The sequence below is a fragment of the Chelonia mydas genome, chromosome 1 (genome assembly GCF_015237465.2).
Source record: "Chelonia mydas isolate rCheMyd1 chromosome 1, rCheMyd1.pri.v2, whole genome shotgun sequence".
Taxonomy (NCBI): Eukaryota; Metazoa; Chordata; order Testudines; family Cheloniidae; genus Chelonia; species Chelonia mydas.
The window spans coordinates 55,676,539-55,696,407 of NC_057849.1; the positions used below are offsets into that span (position 1 = coordinate 55,676,539).

Genomic DNA, 19,869 nt, shown 5'->3' on the forward strand with positions numbered 1-19,869 from the left:
AGAGGGACAGAGGACAGCTTTCATGTGTGAAAATACCTGTTCACACAGGTATGTGGATCCAAATGCTGAAAGCATTGCAAACGCACTTTTCTTCAAACAATTAAATTTCACTGGCAGGGACGTCCAGCAGGTCAGAACAGAGGTCCCATGATCTCTCTCGGTAGCTTCAAGTGCTCTCCGCAGATCTCCAAACTTTGATGCCCACAATTCTGAGCTTTTTAATTGAATGAGCTGCATTTCGAAATCTTCAACACCCATCCACTGAAATACAGACAAATCCAAGTCGCTTTCGTTGAACTTTTCAGGTTTCATTAGAAAAGAAAGCATTGGGCCAAATTGCTGGAAATCTTGAAATCTGTCGGAAAACTCTGATACCAGTTCTTGCATGTACATTCTAATCTCAACGTCAAACGCAGTGCGCTGTTCCATGTGGCGTGATAGTGATGTAAGCAGCGAATCAGGACTTAAAAATATCCCAGTACAGTGGCGCTAGAACAATTTTTAAGGTGGGGGTGCTGACCTGTGCCCCCTCCTGCCCCTGTCTGCATCCCTCACTGCCCCAGGCTGGGGCCAGTGGGCCACAGCTGGGGGTGGCTGCAGAGTCCCAGGCCAGTGGCCGGGACCCCAGGCTGGCAGCAGAGCCCCCCAGACCGGTGCCTGGGACCCTGGGCTGGCAGCGGGGTGAGTGGGGCTGGTGGATAGAGCCCCAGCTGGTAGAGGGCTGGTGGCCGGTACCTGAGGCCAGCAGCAGAGCCCCTGTGACTGGTAGCCAGGACCCAGGCAGAGTGAGTGCCACTGAAAATCAGCTCGTGTGCTGCCTTTGGCATGCGTGCCATAGGTTGCCTACCCCTGCCATAGATGCTGGTTGTGATGTCCCCATGCCACAGAGCAGGGTTATGTGTTTTCCTTTAACCTTTCCCATTTTCCTTAAACTGATTGCTGTTTAATAAATTGTATTTGCTTTGAACTGTATGTAATGATCAGTGGGTCAGGGAAGCAGCCAGTGCAGAGAGCACCCTGCAGTGGGGACACCCTAGCCCCTGCCCTAGTGACCATGACAAGGCTGGGGGTCGAGCCCCCAAGGAATCCTGGGCCCAGCCTTGTTGGGGTTACGAGGACTCTTACACAGGGGAGTGGAAGGGGAACCCTTGAGGTCAGGCAGGCCTCTGAGTAAAGGAAGTGGAAGCAAGGACTCAGATCCTTTCGCAAGCCCACTTCACTGGGGTAGTATATAAGCCAGGAAAGTTCCCCACAATAGCGGGACCATTCCCCCACTTACACAAAGGTACATCTGTTGGTTATTATGTCCATTTCTGATGCCATTTCCTTTTCACTTCAAATAATAAATATGGATTCACACACCCATTCCTGTGGGCCTCCTTATATAATATGATCAATTCCGTTTTTTTCACCAAACGATGCTGCTGGACTTCCTGATAAACATACCAGCGGAGATGGCCTTGGGCAACAATCTGTCACAGTTCTGCCACACTATTCAGTTTTGTCAAGCTGAAGGCTAGCAGGCATTACAGAGTATATCTATGCTTCCTGTTTGCTATCCAGCAATGAGTTTGTAGTGTTCAGTCAGGCAATTGTCCTAGAAATAACACAGGTGCACAGCAAAACAGAAGGTTTAAGTATTGTTTTCTATTTAATGGACAACAAACAGTCAAGAAAGTCAATAGAGTAGCACATGCAACGGGGAATTTTCAAAAGTGATGAGCTAGGATGTCACTGCGTGATGCTTCTTGTTAAAATGCAAAGTCTTGTGTATTGCACAGCATGTTAGATCTAAGTTATGTGGCAAGCGCCCTCATGTTTATTTTAGTGGTGCTTAGGGACTAACCAAGGGTGGGGCCTCATTGTGCTAGGTGTTCTACAAACATATAGTAAGAGACCGATCCTGCCCCAAAAGGCTTGCAATCTAAATAGACACCGGGCAGGAAAAGGGGCAGAACATGCAAATGGAGTGATCAGTGTGATGGTGGCAAATTGTATTTTGGGGGGGGGGGGCTAATTTTGGGGGGTTGGGTTTGTTGAAAGAGGATCAGCTAACTGGGAAGACATGGGAAGGGAGATGGGACATTAAAGGAAGGAGTGCAGGGGGACAGGAAAGGGGAGAAGAGAGGAGGGGGGAAGAAAGAGGGTATGAAGGCAGTAGAGACTCTGAGGTGAAGAGACTCTGAGGGAGGAGGCGGAAGTAGCAAACGGCCAATCAGTACAGGCCAGAGAATGTCCAGTCAAAACTGCAGAAGATGCTTTATGGACATCATCCATGTCCAGCAACCCTTGTTACAAATCCAGCATTAGTTCCTGCTGACTTCAGTTTCTTTGCCCCCGGGCTAGCTCCTTCTTACTAATTTCTTCTTTCCCCGGCCCACATGGCTTGGGGGTAGAGGGCCCAGCCTGAGTCCTAGTGTGTCCGGAAGGGGAAGGAGGGGTATCTCCCCTGCACAATTCTGGGTGCAGGAGTCTTGAGGTTGAGGGGTGGTCCAGGCTGGACCCTGTCTCTGGACCCTGTGGTAGAAAATCTGCCAAAGCTGTGCTTGTGCCTGCTCCTGCTGGCTTCAGATGATTTCAGTGTCAAAGCTGCACTGAATTATGTGTCATTTGGGGAGAAGGGGAGAGTTTAGGAGGCACCTCTTTCTGCAAGACTCCCCCATGCCCATAAGAACTGTAGCACCTTCAGCTGTTGGCTACCCATTACAAAGCTGCAGGAGAAGAGTAGCTTGCTGCGTGCTTCACACCTTCCCTGGCCTCAGGGATGACAAACCCCACCCTGCCACCTACGTGCCATTGGAGAGAAAATCTGGCTAAGCTCCTGAGCATACCTGTCCTTGTTGCTGCCTTTACTGTGGAAGGATCTTCCTCTTGTTGACTTCCATTTTATAAGTAGAGCAGCCTGGGAGCTAGCACATGCAATTCATCCTCATCCCCCTTGTGGAGAAGCCACAGAACAACAACAATAAAAAGATGGGAAAGAGGCAGAGAGGTAAAATGGCAGATAGAGAAGGATTTATGGGGCACCAGCAGGGAATTGTGGCAACTGGACAAAAACGTAACGTATGCAACCATTTGCTCAGCCACAAAATCATTAATTTAAGCTGGGTTTTGTCCTGTCTAAACAAAACAAAACCAGCCCTAGAAAAGTCACAATTATGTTATGGAGAACAATGGGGTGAGGGGGAAAACCCACCAAACCCTCCCCCAGAATTTTAGCAGAAAACACGCCCAAGTCAGAGAGTCAGAGCAGAGATTAGTTGCAAATATATCGTGCAGTTCTGATTTTATTTTTGAGACAAGTTGAAACCAAATGAAATTAATCCAATTCACCTGTAAGACACAAAATAACAAATAAGTGCTTATAAAACGGATACTAGAACTTTTCTTTCCTAAATTACTTGTTTTTAGATTTCCTCTCATCTCAAAACACATCTTTATATAAAGCAAGGAACACCTTGTACAAGTACGGTTTGTTGGTAGGACATAGGAAGACAGCACTCCATCAGTTACACTTGGGTCACATTTGGGAGATTATCTTTGTACAAAGAGGGCTAAAATTTCCATTAAAAATGACAGTTAAAGGTGTTCAGCAGAGGGTTATTGAGCTGCCGGGACTTTTATTTTTTAATTGCAAAAATTGTGGAATTTGTGACAACCTGCCAGCCTTATGCATTACACGCAAGGCTCTGTTAATAGCAGATGTGCAGTTAAATCCCAAGGCATAGCGTTGAAAATGGACCTCACTTAACGTAATATTGTACACATAGTATCATAATATGGTACGTTAGCAAGATAAATCGTGTTTCAAGTTCTGTTGTAAAAACTATGATGCAGACCAGTTTGGTTTGAAAACCAATCTTGTTTTGGTAGTTAAAGGTGACCAATAAAACGTAACGACAGCATGTGCGCTTGTCTCCAAATCTGCCGGCAAAGAATAATGAAAGGCAGAACTAATACGGCGTCAGGGCAGACAGATCTGTTTTGTAAATCAGTGAAATGCTATCCATTGCTCTTCTGAGAGAATATCACCTCACAGCACTTATTTTGAATAGCTCAGCAATTTTTTGTGACAATAGGGAGCGTGCTGGGCTTTCAAAGGAGAAAACGATGATCATCAAATGAAGCTACTAAGGAAAGGTAGGACCTTGTCTTCATTCAGGAGCAGGTAAATCAAAAGAACCTACTAGTGGATAGTTTGGAGGGAGGTCACTATTTTTTTTTCTATTACAGCTTCACATTGTAGTGCCACTTGTTATATTCTTTGAAACCGCCACGAGATGGCACTAGCAGCTTTCACAGACCCTATTCAGTTGCTTCCTGCTCAAGTTTGGTAAGGCAGAGTAGCACAGTCTGCAGAAACCCTTATATCATCACAGAACAGTACTGAAACATTCGGCAGACTTTGAGATACCTGGACTCCCAGAGCTAGTTCCTAAGCTACAATAAGACTGGGAATTTTCCTAGTTGTTACCACTTTGCTTTGGCAAACCTATTCCAATTCTAACTGCACTTAGTATTAATGGACAGTGATTTTCATTTATGACAACCACATTAGATTTTAAATGCCTCCACTGAGCAAGATATTTCGTATTTCATGCATCAGGAAAAATTTTATTTAAATGGACAATTAACTCTAATTTCAGTCATATATAATTCAAGAGACTCCAAAGAAGAGCAGGACGGAGCCAGTATAATTTTGGAACTGTCTAGGACTCCAGCTGTCCTCTCTGTGGCCTGATCTGCAAACGACAAGTGCATGGGCGGCACGTAATGGAGGTGAGGGGAGAGAGGGAAAAGGGGATTTGGGTCTCCCAGAAAAATCTCCCCCCGCCATGGCCCCGGGGCTGGAGGAGCTGTTGCTCCCTGCTGTGGCCTTGCGGGGGGAGGGGTAGGAGTGAGTGGGGGGCCAGGCCTCAGGGGAAGAGGCAGAGTTGGGGAGGAATGGGGGAAGGGGAGGAAAGGGGTAGGGCCACGGGCAGGGCTGTGTGTGGAAGGAGGCCGAATGGGGGGAGGAGCTCCAGCCAGGGCAGAGAGCTCTACTGCTGACCCTGCCCAGGGCGAGAGCTCGACCTCAGCTGAGGCCAAGCTCTCAACCTCCCCACCCCTCGTGCCGCAACTGAGCTCTCCGCTTTCTCCCCTGCCCCGGCTGGGGCCTTGGGGGGTGGGGGGAAGGCTAAGCTCTCAGTCCCTGCTGCCTGGCACGGGGGGCGGCTGAGAGCAGCGAGCGGGGGCAGGGTCTCGGCCAGAAGAGGCCAGGCAGGGGGCTAGCCTCCCCAAGGGGAAGCTTCACCCGCTGCCCATGGACAAGTGCATATTTCAAATCATGAGGCTGACATTGTGTAAAAGCAGTCAAATACCTCACCACCCTGTGCACATGAAGGATGCTGCTTTCTAGGTGTCTCTTGAGCCATTCTTTCCTGACAGAATGACAGAAATTTTACAAGAGCCTGAGATAATGCACTACAGCATACTATATTCATTGCAGAGGCGAATATTCATCTAGTGTTTAATTATAGTAATTTCTGTCTCCAGCACATCTTGTTTTGTCACAGCAGACACGCCACAATGCAGTAATTCTAATTAGGGCTGTCAAGTGATTAAAAAAAGTAATAGTGATTAATCATGCTGTTAAACAATAACAGAATACCATTTATGTAAATATTTTTGGATGTTTTCCACATTTTCAAATATATTGATTTCAATTAAAACACAAAATACAAAGTGTACGGTGCTCACTTTATATTTATTTTTTATTATAAATATTTGTACTGTAAAAAATAGTATTTTTCAATTCACTTAATACAAGTACTGCAGTGCCATCTCTTTATCATGAAAGTGAACTTGCAAATGTAGAATTATGTACAAAAAAAACCTGCATTCAAAAATAAAACAGTGTAAAACTTTAGATCCTTCAAGTCCACTCAGTCCTACTTCTTGTTCAGCCAATCACTCAGACAAACAAGTTTGTTTACATTTAGGGGAGACAGTGCTGCCCGTTTATTATTTATAATGCCACCTGAAAGTGAGAACAGGCATTCACATGGCAATGTTGTAGCCAGTGTTGCAAGATATTTACATGCCAGATGCGCTAAAGATTCATATGTCCCTTCATGTTTCAACCACCATTCCAGAGGACATGTGTTCATGCTGATGACATGTTCTACTCGATAACAATCCAAAGCAGTGCGGACTGACGCATGTTCATTTTCACTATCTGCGTCACATGCCACCAGTAGAAAGTTGATTTTCTTTTTTGGTGGTTTGGGTTCTGTAGTTTCCGCATTGGAGTGTTGCTCTTTTAAGACTTCTGAAAGCATGCTCCACACCCCATCCTGATCAGATTTTGGAAGGCACTTCAGATTCTTAAACCTTGGGTCAAGTGCTGTAGCTATCTTTAGAATTCTCACATTGGTACCTTCTTTGCATTTTGTCAAATCTGCAGTGAAAGTGTTTTTAAAACGAACAACATGCTGGGTTATCATATGAGACTGCTATAACATGAAATATATGGCAGAATGCAGGTAAAATAGAGCAGGAGACATACATTTCTCCCCCAAGGAGTTAAGTCACAAATTTAATTAACACATTATTTTTTTAACGAGCATCATCAGCATGGAAGCATGTCCTCTGGAATGGTAGCCAAAGCATGAAGGGGCATATGAATGTTTAGCATATCTCCATGTAAATACCTTGCCATGCCGGCTACAAACGTACCATCTGTTCTTTCAGATGACATTGTAAATAAGAAGCGGCCAGCATTATCTACCGTAAATGTAAACAAATTTGTTTCTCTTAGGGATTGGCTGAACAAGTAGTAGGACTGAGTGGACTTGTAGGCGCTAAAGTTTTACATTGTTTTGTTTTTGAGTGCAGTTATGTAACAAAAAAAATCTACATTTTTAAGTTGCCCTTTCACGATAAAGAGATTGCACTACAGTACTTGTAAGAAGTGAATTGAAAAATACTATTTCTTTTGTTTATCATGTTTACAGTGCAAGTACTTGTAATAAAAATAATATAAAGTGAATACTGTACACTTTGTATTCTGTGTTGTAATTGAAATCAATAAATGTAGAAAAACATCCAAAATATTTAATAAATTTTATTGGTATTCTATTGTTTAACAGTGCGATTAATCGTGATTAATTTTTTAAATTGTGGTTAATTTTTTTTTAGTTAATCGCATGAGTTAACTGCAATTAATTCACAGCCCTAATGCTAACCTAACAAAGTTACTAACATAGTGTAAATAGTATTGTAAAAAGTGATAGTAACATACAATATTATAAAAAGAAAAGGAGGACTTGTGGCACCTTAGAGACTAACCAATTTATTTGAGCATAAGCTTTCGTGAGCTACAGCTCACTTCATCGGATGCATACCGTGGAAAATACAGAAAACATCAGAAAATACAGAGCTGATCCAGAGAATACAAGGGTGTGCTGTCTTCCAGGTGCTAAGATACGGGATGTGGACCTGAGGTTGAAGAGGATCCTAAAGGGAGCGGGAAAGAATCCTCTGATCGTCCTTCATGTGGGAACAAATGATACCGGTAGATTCTCGCTGGAACGTATCAAGGGAGACTGTGCCAGGCTGGGGAAGACACTTAAGGAAATCGAGGCTCAGGTGATCTTCAGTGGGATTCTGCCTGTTCCTAGAGAAGGGCAACAAAGGTGTTACAAGATTATGACTATCAACAGATGGTTCAGGCAGTGGTGCTATAAGGAGGGCTTTGGGATGTATGGCCACTGGGAGGCATTCATGGACAGAGGACAGTTCTCTCGGGATGGACTTCATCTGAGCAGGGAAGGATATAGACTTCTAGGATGGAGGCTGGCACAACTGATTAAGAGAGCTTTAAACTAGGAATTTGGGGGAGATGGTTGGGAGATGTCCGGGTAATCTCCAAAGCATTGAGAGGGAAGAAAACAAAGTAAGAAAGGATACAGCCGTGGGTAGGAGAATGGACGTAAGGAGGAAGGGCAGTGTGGATACCAGTCTGATAGGTCATATTGGCTGTAGAATGTCCATTCCTAATCGGGTAAAGAATGGGAGTGAGGCCAAACAGCAAAAATTAAGATGTTTGTACACCAATGCGAGGAGCCTAGGTAACAAAATGGAGGAACTAGAGCTACTGGTGCAGGAAGTGAAACCAGATATTATAGGGATAACAGAAACATGGTGGAATAGTAGTCATGACTGGACTACAGGTATTAAAGGGTATGTGCTGTTTAGGAAAGACAGAAATAAAGGTAAAGGTGGTGGAGTAGCATTGTATATCAATGATGAGGTAGAATGTAAAGAAATAAGAAGCGATGGAATGGATAAGACAGAGTCCGTCTGGGCAAAAATCACATTGGGGAAGAAAACTACTAGAGCCTCCCCTGTGATAGTTCTTGGGGTGTGCTATAGACCGCCGGGATCTAATTTGGATATGGATAGAGCCCTCTTTAATGTTTTTAATAAAGTAAATACTAATGGAAACTGTGTGATCGTGGGAGACTTTAACTTCCCAGATATAGACAAGGAGGACAAGTGCGAGTAATAATACTAGGGCTCAGATTTTCCTAGATGTGATAGTTGATGGATTCCTTCATCAAGTAGTTGCTGAATCGACAAGAGGGGATGCCATTTTAGATTTGATTTTGGTGAGTAGTGAGGACCTCATAGAAGAAATGGTTGTAGGGGACAACCTTGGTTCAAGTGATCATGAGCTAATTCTGTTCAAACTGAATGGAAGGATAAATACAAATAAATCTGCAACTAGGGTTTTTGATTTCAAAAGGGCTGACTTTCAAAACTTAAGGAAATTAGTTAAGGAAGAGGATTGGACTGAAGAATTTATGGATATAAAGGTGGAGGAGGCCTGGGATTACTTCAAGTCAAAGCTGCAAAAACTATTGGAAGCCTGCATCCCAAGAAAGGGGAAAAAAATTCATAGGCAGGAGTTGTAGACCAAGCTGGATGAGCAAGCATCTCAGAGAGGTGATTAAGAAAAAGCAGAAAGCATACAGAGAGTGGAAGATGGGAGGGATCAGCAAGGAAAGCTACCTTATTGAGGTCAGAATATGTAGGGACAAAGTGGGACAGGCTAAAAGTCAAGTACAGTTGGACCTTGCAAAGGGAATTAAAACCAATAGTAAAAGGTTCTATAGCCATATAAATAAGAAGAAAACAAAGAAAGAAGAAGCGGGCCTGCTAAACACTGAGGATGGAGTAGAGGTTAAGGATAATCTAGGCATGACCCAATATCTAAACAAATACTTTGCCTCAGTCCTTAATGAGGCTAATGAGGATCTTAGGGATAATGGTAGCATGACAAATGGGAATGAGGATATGGAGGTAGATATTACCATATCTGAGGTAGAAGCAAAACTCGAACAGCTTAATGGGACTAAATCGGGGGGCCCAGATAATCTTCATCCAAGAATATTAAAGGAATTGGCACATGAAATTGCAAGCCCATTAGCAAGAATTTTCAATGAATCTGTAAACTCAGGGGTTGTACCGTATGATTGGAGAATTGCTAACATAGTTCCTATTTTTCAGAAAGGAAAAAAAAGGTGATCCGGGTAACTACAGGCCTATTAGTTTGACATCTGTAGTACGCAAGATCTTGGAAAAAATTTTGAAGGAGAAAATAGTTAAGGACTGTCAAGTTTCCTTCCCCACTCTGAACGCTAGGGTACAGATGTGGGGACCTGCATGAAAACCTCCTAAGCTTATCTTTACCAGCTTAGGTCAAAACTTCCCCAAGGTACAAAATATTCCACCCTTTGTCCTTGGATTGGCCGCTACCACCACCAAACAAATACTGGTTACTGGGGAAGAGCTGTTTGGAAACGTCTTTCCCCCCAAATACTTCCCAAAACCTTGCACCCCACTTCCTGGACAAGGTTTGGTAAAAAGCCTCACCAATTTGCCTGGGTGACTACAGACCCAGACCCTTGGATCTTAAGAACAATGAACAATCCTCCCAACACTTGCACCCCCCCTTTCCTGGGAAATGTTGGATAAAAAGCCTCACCAATTTGCATAGGTGACCACAGACCAAAACCCTTGGATCTGAGAACAATGAAAAAGCATTCAGTTTTCTTACAAGAAGACTTTTAATAGAAATAGAAGTAAATAGAAGTAAAGAAATCCCCTCTGTAAAATCAGGATGGTAGATACCTTACAGGGTAATTAGATTCAGAACATAGAGAATCCCTCTAGGCCAAACCTTAAGTTACAAAAAAGATACACAGACAGAAATAGTTATTCTATTCAGCACAATTCTTTTCTCAGCCATTTAAAGAAATCATAATCTAACACATACCTAGCTAGATTACTTACTAAAAGTTCAAAGACTCCATTCCTGGTCTATCCCCGGCAAAGGCAGCATAAAGACAGACACACAGACCCTTTGTTTCTCTCCCTCCTCCCAGCTTTTGAAAGTATCTTGTCTCCTCATTGGTCATTTTGGTCAGGTGCCAGGGAGGTTACCTTTAGCTTCTTAACCCTTTACAGGTGAGAGGAGTTTTCCTCTGGCCAGGAGGGATTTTAAAGGGGTTTACCCTTCCCTTTATATTTATGACAACCCATTAATATGAGCTGGCAGATAACAGGCTGTCATAGTCCTTGGTGCAGAGGTTTCAGTTAACACAGCAAAGTCAGCATTGTTACAGATCACACCTAATACCCACCTACGTATTGCGTATGCACATGATTGTCACTCAGGTAAAACATTTTGGTTAGGCTAAACAAGCCAAGCTCCTTGAGTCTCCTTTCATAAGACAAGTTTTCCATTCCTCGGATCATCCTAGTAGCCCTTCTCTGTACCTGTTCTAGTTTGAATTCATCCTTCTTAAACATGGGAACTCAAACTGGAACAGGTACAGAGAAGGGCTACTAGGATGTATCATCCGCAAACTTTATTAGCACACTCCCACTTTTTGTGCCGAGGTCAGTAATAAAAAGATTAAATAAGATTGGTCCCAAAACCAAAAGAAGGTTGAGGGGAGATATGATTGCTCTCTATAAATATATCAGAGGGATAAATACGGGAAAGGGAGAGGAATTATTTAAGCTCCGTACCAATGTGGACACAAGAACAAATGGATATAAACTGGCCATCGGGAAGTTTAGACTTGAAATTAGACAAAGGTTTCTAACCATCAGAGACTGAAGTTCTGGAACAGCCTTCCAAGGGAAGCAGTGGGGGCAAAAGACCTATCTGGCTTCAAGATTAAACTCGATAAGTTTATGGAGAAGATGGTATGATGGGATAACATGATTCTGGCAATTAATTGATCTTTAACTATTCATGGTAAATAGGCCCAATGGCCTGTTATGGGATGTTAGATGGGGTGGGATCTGAGTTACTACAGAGAATTGTTTCCTGGGTATCTGGCTGGTGAATCATGCTCAGGGTTCAGCTGATCACCATATTTGGGGTCGGGAAGGAATTTTCCTCCAGGGCAGATTGGAAGAGGCCCTGGGGGTTTTTCGCCTTCCTCTATAGCATGGGCATGGATCACTTGCTGGAGGATTCTCTGCACCTTGAAGTCTTGAAACCATGATTTGAGGACTTCAATAGCTCAGACATAGGTGAGAGGTTTATCGCAGGAGTGGGTGGGTGAGATTCTGTGGCCTGCATTGTGCAGGAGGTCAGACTAGAAGGTACCAATATGATCATCTATCTATGAGTCTATGAGCTATTGCAATTATTTACAGTGCTGCACACATCCTGTGAAACCCCCATAATTATGGCCCATCCCCAGAAACTCATGGACCTATTCAGATTACAAAATATTTGTGCAGGTAAATTTGCCCTACCAAAGGTCATGGAATAGAAAACCCAGTTAGAGTCTGATCCTGCTCCCATTGAGGTCAATGGCAAAACTCCCACTGGCTGCAATGGAGCTGGATGAAGCGCTTATTCACCATATCCTCTCACTAACCACAGCCATCAGCACAGAAGCAAAGAAATCCTATCTTTTCTCCACCATAGCAGCAGCCACTAATTATACCCCAGTGAACTATTCAAAACCATGAGTGCAGGGGACTGGACTAGATGACCTCTCGAGCTTCCTTCCAGTCCTATGATTCTATGACCACAACAGCTGCATTCCGCTGGGCCAGTGTCAGGTTCAAGAGTGCAGGACACTGGATCTGAAAATCACTCCCAAGAGATGACAAGGAACCTCAGCACCTTCGAAGCAGAATGCAAAACGTACTTCTAAAGTGGCACAATGTTAAACTATAAAACACAATAAAACTCCCGACATATCTTTGTGTATACTGTGGAATTCCGGGGTGCACTCAGATCCCATGATGATGAGTGGCTATAGACAGATAGAAAGAGAATGTCATAGTGTAAATGTGGGACAAAGACCAAAAAATGAAGGCCGTATAAAAGAAAGTGTTATCGCTCTGACCACCAGGGAGGAATTGGTTGCGAATCTGAAGGTTGAAGTGAATTTAGGTGAAAGTGATCATGAAACGATAGATTTCATGATTCTAAGGAAAGGAAGGAGTGAGAGCAGCTGAATAAGAACCACGGACTTAAAAAAAGATTAGCTGAAATTACTGTAAAGTGGGTGCAAAACCAGCTGAAAGACTGTACTGAAAGAGTAGTTTTATGAATGGTTCATTGTCAAACTGGAGGTATGCATCTAGTGTGGGGCCTGCAGGGCGTCTATTTTAGGGCCAGTTAGGGTGACCAGATGTCCCAATTTTATAGGGACAGTCCCGATTTTTGAGTCTTTTTCTTATATAGGCTCCTATTACCCCTCCACCCCCGTCCCGATTTTTCACATTTGCTGTCTGGTCACCCTAGGTCTAATGAAAATATTGAATAGTACTAATGAGCTAGACAATGGAGTAGAGATTATGCTTATAAAATCTGCAGATAACATCAAGCTCAGAGGAGCTACAAGCACTCTTGCAGACAGAATTAGAATTTACGATGACTTTGACAAATTTGAGAATTGGTCTGAAAACAATAAGATGAAATTCAATATAGACAAGTGCAAAGTACTACACTTAGGAAGGAAAAATCGAACACGTAGCTACAAAATGTGGAATAACTGCCCAGGTGGTAGTACTGCTGGAAAGGCTCTGGGAGTTATGGTGGTGCACAAACTGAATATGAGTGAACAATGTGATGCAGCTGCAAACAAAAGGCTAATATCACTCTGGTGTGCATTAACAGGAGTGTCATATGTAAGACATGGCAGGTAATTGTCCCGCTCTACTCAGCCATGGTGAGGCCTCAGCTAAGGTATTGTGTCCAGTTCTGGACACCACACTTTAGGACAAACTGGTGAGCATTCAGAAGAGAGCGACAAAAATGAAAAAAATATTTAGAAAACCTGACCTATGAGGAAAGGTTAAAAAACCTTTGGGTTGGACTAGATGACCTCCTGAGGTCCCTTCCAACCCTGATATTCTGTGATTCATTCTATGAACCTGGGCATGCTCAGTCTTGAGAAAAGAAACTGGGGGGTTGGGGGGGGCGAACCACTGCAGTCTTCAAATATGTTAATGGCTGTTATAAAGGGGACAGTGATCAATTATTCTCCAAATCCACTGAAAGCAGGACAAGAAATAATGGGGTTAATTTACAGAAAGTGCGATTTAGTTTAGATAGGAAAAAATTCTAACTGTAAGGATAGGTAACCACTGGAATAGGCTTGTAAGGGAGTTTGTGGAATCCCCATCATTGGGGGTTTTTCAGAACAGTTTAGACAAACACCTGTCAGGGATGGTCTAGGTTTACTTGGGCCTGTCTCAACATAGGGGGCTGGACTAGATGACCTCTCAAGGTCCCTTCCAGCCCTACATTTCTATGATTCTAATACAGGAGACAAACTGAAGCGGGATTCATATATGTAAAATTTTTCATAACCTCTGTTAGTCATTTAGCTTTACTGGGATAAATAATTAGCAATAAGAAAAGAGAAATAAGACATGTTTGTAGAGGTAAATCTGAGTCTAAAATAAGAGACATCTCTTGTATTTAAGGCTGTGTTTATTTTATATTTGCTCTATTGATCAACATTGCCCAGAAGTGATGTGCTTATGTCTGATACAGTGATCTTTTGAAATCTGAGGAATGCCTCGCTAAAGTGACCAATATGACTCCACTGTGTTTAATAAATGAACACACAGAAGTTTAAATACAATTAACTTTCTGACTATTTTATTTGATAAAAGCAACACATGCTGGCATGGGAGAAGAGAAGTAGTTAAGGGGAAATCTGCAATGTTCATAACATAACAACAGTGATATGATACATAAGCAAAATGCCATAGCACGAACCTTGTGCATCTCCAGTCATCTGGATAAGTTCAACTCCCTTTTAAATTATAGAAAAGGGAACTAATGACACTTATTTTAATTGAAACACTCTTCAAAAGCTGGCTTTTATTATTATAACATAAAAGATTCCAGTACAATATTATTATTCCATTTCCTCTCAGTGGAGCATTCTGTGATTCCAAAATTTTGTTACACACCCCATGAATTATTCATACAGAACTTAAAAAAATAGAACATTATTTTCTAGTTAAATATCAGTAAACAGTGTAGAAGTACTTGGAAGAACAGAACCATCTGAGACAATATAAATTCTCTCTTCTGAGTCTGTTGAAATTTATTTGGCTTCCTTCCTATATTGGTTTACGTGATACAGTCTGGAGTTTAGATGTTCCCATTCCTGTATATTTACACCATATTAGTTGCTACTTGGTAATTTGCTATCTTGTGCTAATTTGCAGCCTTTCAACATCATCAGTATTTCTGATAAAGCCAGGCTATTGCTTTCAGCTACACTGAAGTCCAGTCATAAGGCACACTGTTGGTTGACAGATATTTCCAAGTCTTCTCTCCAGTAGCAGAACAAGCCAGCTTCCGTCAGGAGTCTGAATACTGACATGGTTCCAGGAACAAATAGACATGTCAGCTGAAGTCAGTTCTCTGAAGATCTTTTGATTCCATGTTCTTATGACTTTTTATAAGTATTATAAATATTGTGAATATGCTTTTTCCCCAACAATGAATGATAAAACACATTTTTTGACAAGGTTGAGCCAATTCTTTCCTGTTTATTGTCATATCTGAAAGTGGCTAATGTTGGTAAAATGGCTTCATAATGTTATTTCATCATTTATCTTTGTGCCACCACAAATTTTAGAGAAGAATATTGTGCCATTAGTCTAAACCAGGGATGGGAAAACGTTTTGGCCTGAGGGCCACACTGGGGAATAGAAGTCGTATGGCGGCCCATGAATGCTCACAAAATTGGGGTTGGGGTGCGGGCTCTGGTTGGCGGTGCAGGCTCTGGGGTGGGGTTGTGGATGAGGAGTTTGGGGTGTAGGAGTGTGCTCTGGGCTGGGACTGAGGGATTTGGAGGGCAGGAGGGGCATCAGGGCTGGGGCATAGGGAGAAGCTCGGGGTGCAGGCTCTGAGTGGCCCTTCTCTGGCTCCAACATGGAGGCGCGGCCAGGCGGCTCTGCATGCTGCCCCATCTGCAGGCACCACCCCTGCAGCTCCCATTGGAGCACTTAGGAGCTGGAGTGGGGCCATGCTGCAGCTTCCGGGAGCCGTGTGGAGCGGCCCCCAACCCAGCACCCCAGCTGGAGTGGGGCAAGTCCCAGTGGGAGCTCGCAGGCCAGCTTAAAATGGCTTGCGAGCCGGATCCGGACTGCGGGCCTTAGCTTGACCACCCCTGGTCTAAACCTTTTGGGCCTGATTCTTCACTGCCTTGCACCTTGCATAGTCATTTGCCAAGTGAGTGCAAAATGATACCATTCTGATCTGGTAGTGTTCTACACATATTTTGCCCAGCTGTAAATAATTACTTATAGCCCATGACAGTGGAGAATCAGGCCTACTGTGCTCTAAGAGTTCTGAGACCCTGCAAAGGAGAAAGGTCTCAGAGCCTGGGCTCCAGCTGAAGTCTGAATGTTTACACTGCAATTTTTAGCTCCACAGCCCAAGCCCCACAAGCCCAAGTCAGCAGACCCAGCCTCAGACTTGATGCTGCAGGTTTTTTAGGACATACCCTGAAGTCTCACCTAAACCCCAAGACTCCCACTGACTTTGATGGGCTTTGGAGCAGGCCAATAGTTGGTAAACATTCAAACACCATGTTAAATCCCTCATTCATGCTGTTTCTGCTTCCAAGCATCTCTAGACAGGGTTGTTTATCAAAAGTTGGAGTGAACCCAAACAGCTCTGGGTGGTAGTGGTGGGGAAAGTGCTAATATTCAGCTGGGTGTCCAGATCTGAAATACAATCCAATTTTTATAGTTAATAAGGAAGACAAGGTTTCCACGCAGTTCATGGTGTCTCAGTAGCTGACAACAGGCAGGAAACTCATAGATGAGGCAGAAGCACCATTCTCTATCACAGCGAGGAAAAAAAAAGCAAAAAATTCTGAACAGCACAAAGGAGGGCCAGTGAATTGACTGCCAATTCCTGCAAGCCTTTACTGTCAATTTCCTGCCTTTTGTGGATTTGGGTTACAACTTTAATGGTGTTTAAACAGAATGATTTTATATTTATTTCTTCCAGACTTCATGTTTTTTAAGGATGGTTTGTGAAATGGTATAAACTGTGTATTTAGTTGGGGGTTAGAATGGAGGTTTTTGGAGCTGTTCCACTCTCTTATGTAACTATTTATTTAGGCTGTTTTAAAACGAATAGTATTGTTGTGAGTAAGGCTGCTGAGTAATACACACAAGATCATTTTTCCTCCCTTGGCTTATTTACTGACTGATCAGAGTGGATCTTCCGCAACTGTACCTGTCTATTGATTAAATACAGATTTGTATATACTACTTTAAACCAGGTAATGTTCTTAGTGCCTAGACCAGAGCAGCAGTCAGCGTCAGTACTGTTTAACACAGAGATATATTGTCAGAACAGTTTGAAATAGATGGTAAAAATCCTCATAAAGGTACTTAGCCATTTCTCAGACTAATGGCTTCTCCATTTAAACATTTTTCCAAAATACCAAAAGTAATTACACCAGGACAGCTTGCCACTGTAACAACTTGCCAAAAATGTAACTTGATAAAAGGTATAATTCTACATGTTTTTCCCTTCAGATAAATTAAAAATTCTGACGAAAGTTTGGCAAGAAATTTGTTTTACACAGAAATTGGGCTGCGACCACCAATATTAAGTTTATGTACGAGGTGAATTTTTTACAACCAAAATAACAAACCCCTAAAAATAGGGAGCCTGCAGTGCATTTCTAACAGTGGGTCACCCTGCTCCCTTCCCGTATGAGGTGGGGAGAAAAGCTGGTCCCCTCATGGCATTTTCCCCAAACCAGTCCCTCAGATTGGGGATGTGGTGCAGGTCCCTTCTTCCACATGAAACAAACAAGAGGTTCTCTCCCCAAATCTGCAGATTCTCAAAGATCAGCTGGAGGCCTGTGCCTCTACACTGGTTCTGGGGCCCTCAGCCTCCTTGTCTGGCTCCACTGGAGCCATGCTACTAGGGTCTGCCCTTTTCATAGCTGCCTCTGGAACCTCATAAAGGAGGTGGGAAAGGGTTTGCCAGCGTGGAGAGAGCTCTTCAGAAAAGTTAGTGCAGCTTGAGGTTATATTTTCCTTTCAGTATCTTTACAGCTACTTGTCAGGGGAAGGTGGGTTACCATGTGCATCCCTAGGCACTTCCTGCTCTACATGCTAAGGGTCAGTCTCCCAAACCCCTTTCGCCAGAGCTAAAGGACACGGAGCACAAACCCCCTATCCGCACAGCTATAGACAGATCTACACATCGAGGATCCTCTCCACATGAATCCAGTGGACACAATCTCACCTGATATTATAATACACATTTATGAGGCATCCATTACAATGGTGTGGGGGAACCTTTTACAACATTTAGCACACAGTGGTGTAACACCTTCCCCTCAAGAAGGAGCAAGGAACTTGCCAGCCCAGATGGCTCAGATAGTGGAAATGCACTGCTGTAATTCACATATGCACAAATTTACATTAAAAGGTTCAGCATGGAGAAAGCTCAGATGTAGAATTCCTCCTCGTTGGTTGAAGAGCCTGGCTGAATGCTGCCAGGTGTTTTCCTAGCATTCAGAGAACAAGGGTTTGCTCTTGGTGACTGTCTGAGTTGGCAGTGAGATGCTAAGGGGGATGCTGAAGATGACAAGAAAGAACTGGAAGACCACTCCGAGAGAGACGGAAGTGAACTACTAGGGAGCTCAACAGTACTGCACATGGCTGACAACGGCCTTCTCCTGGAGTCAACCCGTTTAGATCTACTGACACTTTGCCTTTGTGAGGGAAGAGAAGCTTCCAAATCACTGCAAAATCCATTAAAGGTAGAGTAGGCTGAGACCACGGACAGATCTGAGAAGGACAGCTTCATCCCTGTGTCGACATCAGTCTCCTGTGAATCCTCCAAGTCCTCAATGTTAAGCTTGGGGCTGCATCTCCATGTTTTTAACCTGTTCACAGGTGACCCAGTATTTAAAATCTGGAATGGTTCACTAAAGTGAAAGGAGTCAGAGCCTGGAGAGGAGCTTGTTGTGGGCAAGCAGAACAGAGACTTGCTTCGCTGAAATGACCATGAAATGCTGGAGGCACTACTGGATCTTCGGGTGAAGTCTCCTCGGTCACCATTTCTCAAGTCCTGCTGGGAGACACCAAGGTACTGACCAAGGCCATTTGCCCGATGCAGCTTGATTTGACCAGCTGACTTCAGATGCTCACTAATTTGATCAGGGGCAGGTCTGTGACTGTGAGGAATGTAGCTTGGTGAAGGCGTGAAACAGGAATCCCTCGAAGATGGGAAATGAAGCTCGTTCTGCTTAGCAGACTTCCTATACCAAATACGTGCCTGCTGCGGGCGGGGGGGGGGGGGGGGGGGGAGGAGAGAAAAGAGGAAAGACCACATTAACACAGACTTGGCAATTTTACAACTGTAAGTCTTCACTGTTGAACTGTTACTGCATGTAACTATAAAGCAGACTGTCACTCAGTACACTCACAGTAAATATTTCACTTTAATAATAAAGAGAAAGCACTGTGCCAAAATCCAAATATTTATATAAGGGTCCTTGGAGGAAAACAAAAGTGAAGCCTGGAGCCTTAAAACTGTCCTGCCTCACAGGGTGAACTCCATGAAACAATAGTGAGATCCTGAGAAAGACACACATCTCCTGGAAGACAGGTGACATTTTAAGACTCTAGGACTGTAGCAAAATTTTCAGATGTGCTCTGAGAATTCTCTATGTAAGATTTTTAAGAACTATAGTATTCTATATGAGATTTCAAAACGCTGAGCTCAGAAAGACCCTTTTGAAAGGCATCTAATTCTATTCCAATTTAAAACAACCTGGCTCTTTACTTGTTTTTTATGTCTCATCTGACATTCAGTAAATCCTGCATTGCTTGATTACACACTTAGATAGTATGTGAAAAAACAAAACTATAGGAAATTGACATAAAAAGTCTCTGGAGCTTGTGTGTTGAAGCTCAGGGCACAATTGGATGGGTGAGAAGAGCTAGTTACTCCAGCTCACCAGGTTTTCCTTTTTAATCACAAAATCCCCAAGTTTTTCTCATTCTGAATTTTAATATATTGATTTATTTATTTAACCTTTTATGTAAAACCCAAAGAGAAACTGTTTTTTGGTATTCTACAAGTTTAACAAGCATGGACTTTTTAACTAATATAGATTATTATACAACTTCATTCATACTCTACTTCCAGCATTTCTTCTTTTAGTAAAGGAAATTGAAGATGAATAGTTCTTTCTCCATTAATTTCTTCACTAAGGATGGTGAGAAGTTTGCTACATTCTTCCTTTTGATTTTGACCGCTGCCATAAACCCAGAAATCTCATT

The 19,869-nt window shown here is 43.1% G+C and overlaps 1 protein-coding gene and 1 long non-coding RNA gene across 4 annotated transcripts in view; both read right to left on the reverse strand.

Annotated features, from left to right (window-relative positions):
• Positions 1–209: 209 nt before the first annotated feature.
• LOC122463379 lies at positions 210–3,048 on the reverse strand. The gene is made up of 3 exons (XR_006286665.1): positions 2,832–3,048; positions 1,447–1,597; positions 210–261 (listed from the first exon to the last, which is right to left on the reverse strand). It is a non-coding gene; the product is annotated as an uncharacterized LOC122463379 (long non-coding RNA).
• Positions 3,049–14,166: 11,118 nt separating this feature from the next.
• The window catches only part of FAM124A (family with sequence similarity 124 member A), a 79,180-nt gene continuing 73,477 nt past the window's right edge, over positions 14,167–19,869 (reverse strand). For all 3 annotated transcript variants that reach the window (XM_043532597.1, XM_037893247.2, XM_037893251.2), the window contains one exon: positions 14,167–18,862. In XM_043532597.1, coding sequence (XP_043388532.1) covers positions 18,026–18,862 — 837 coding nt within the window. In that variant the 3' untranslated portion in view covers positions 14,167–18,025. The remainder of the gene's footprint in view (positions 18,863–19,869) is intronic.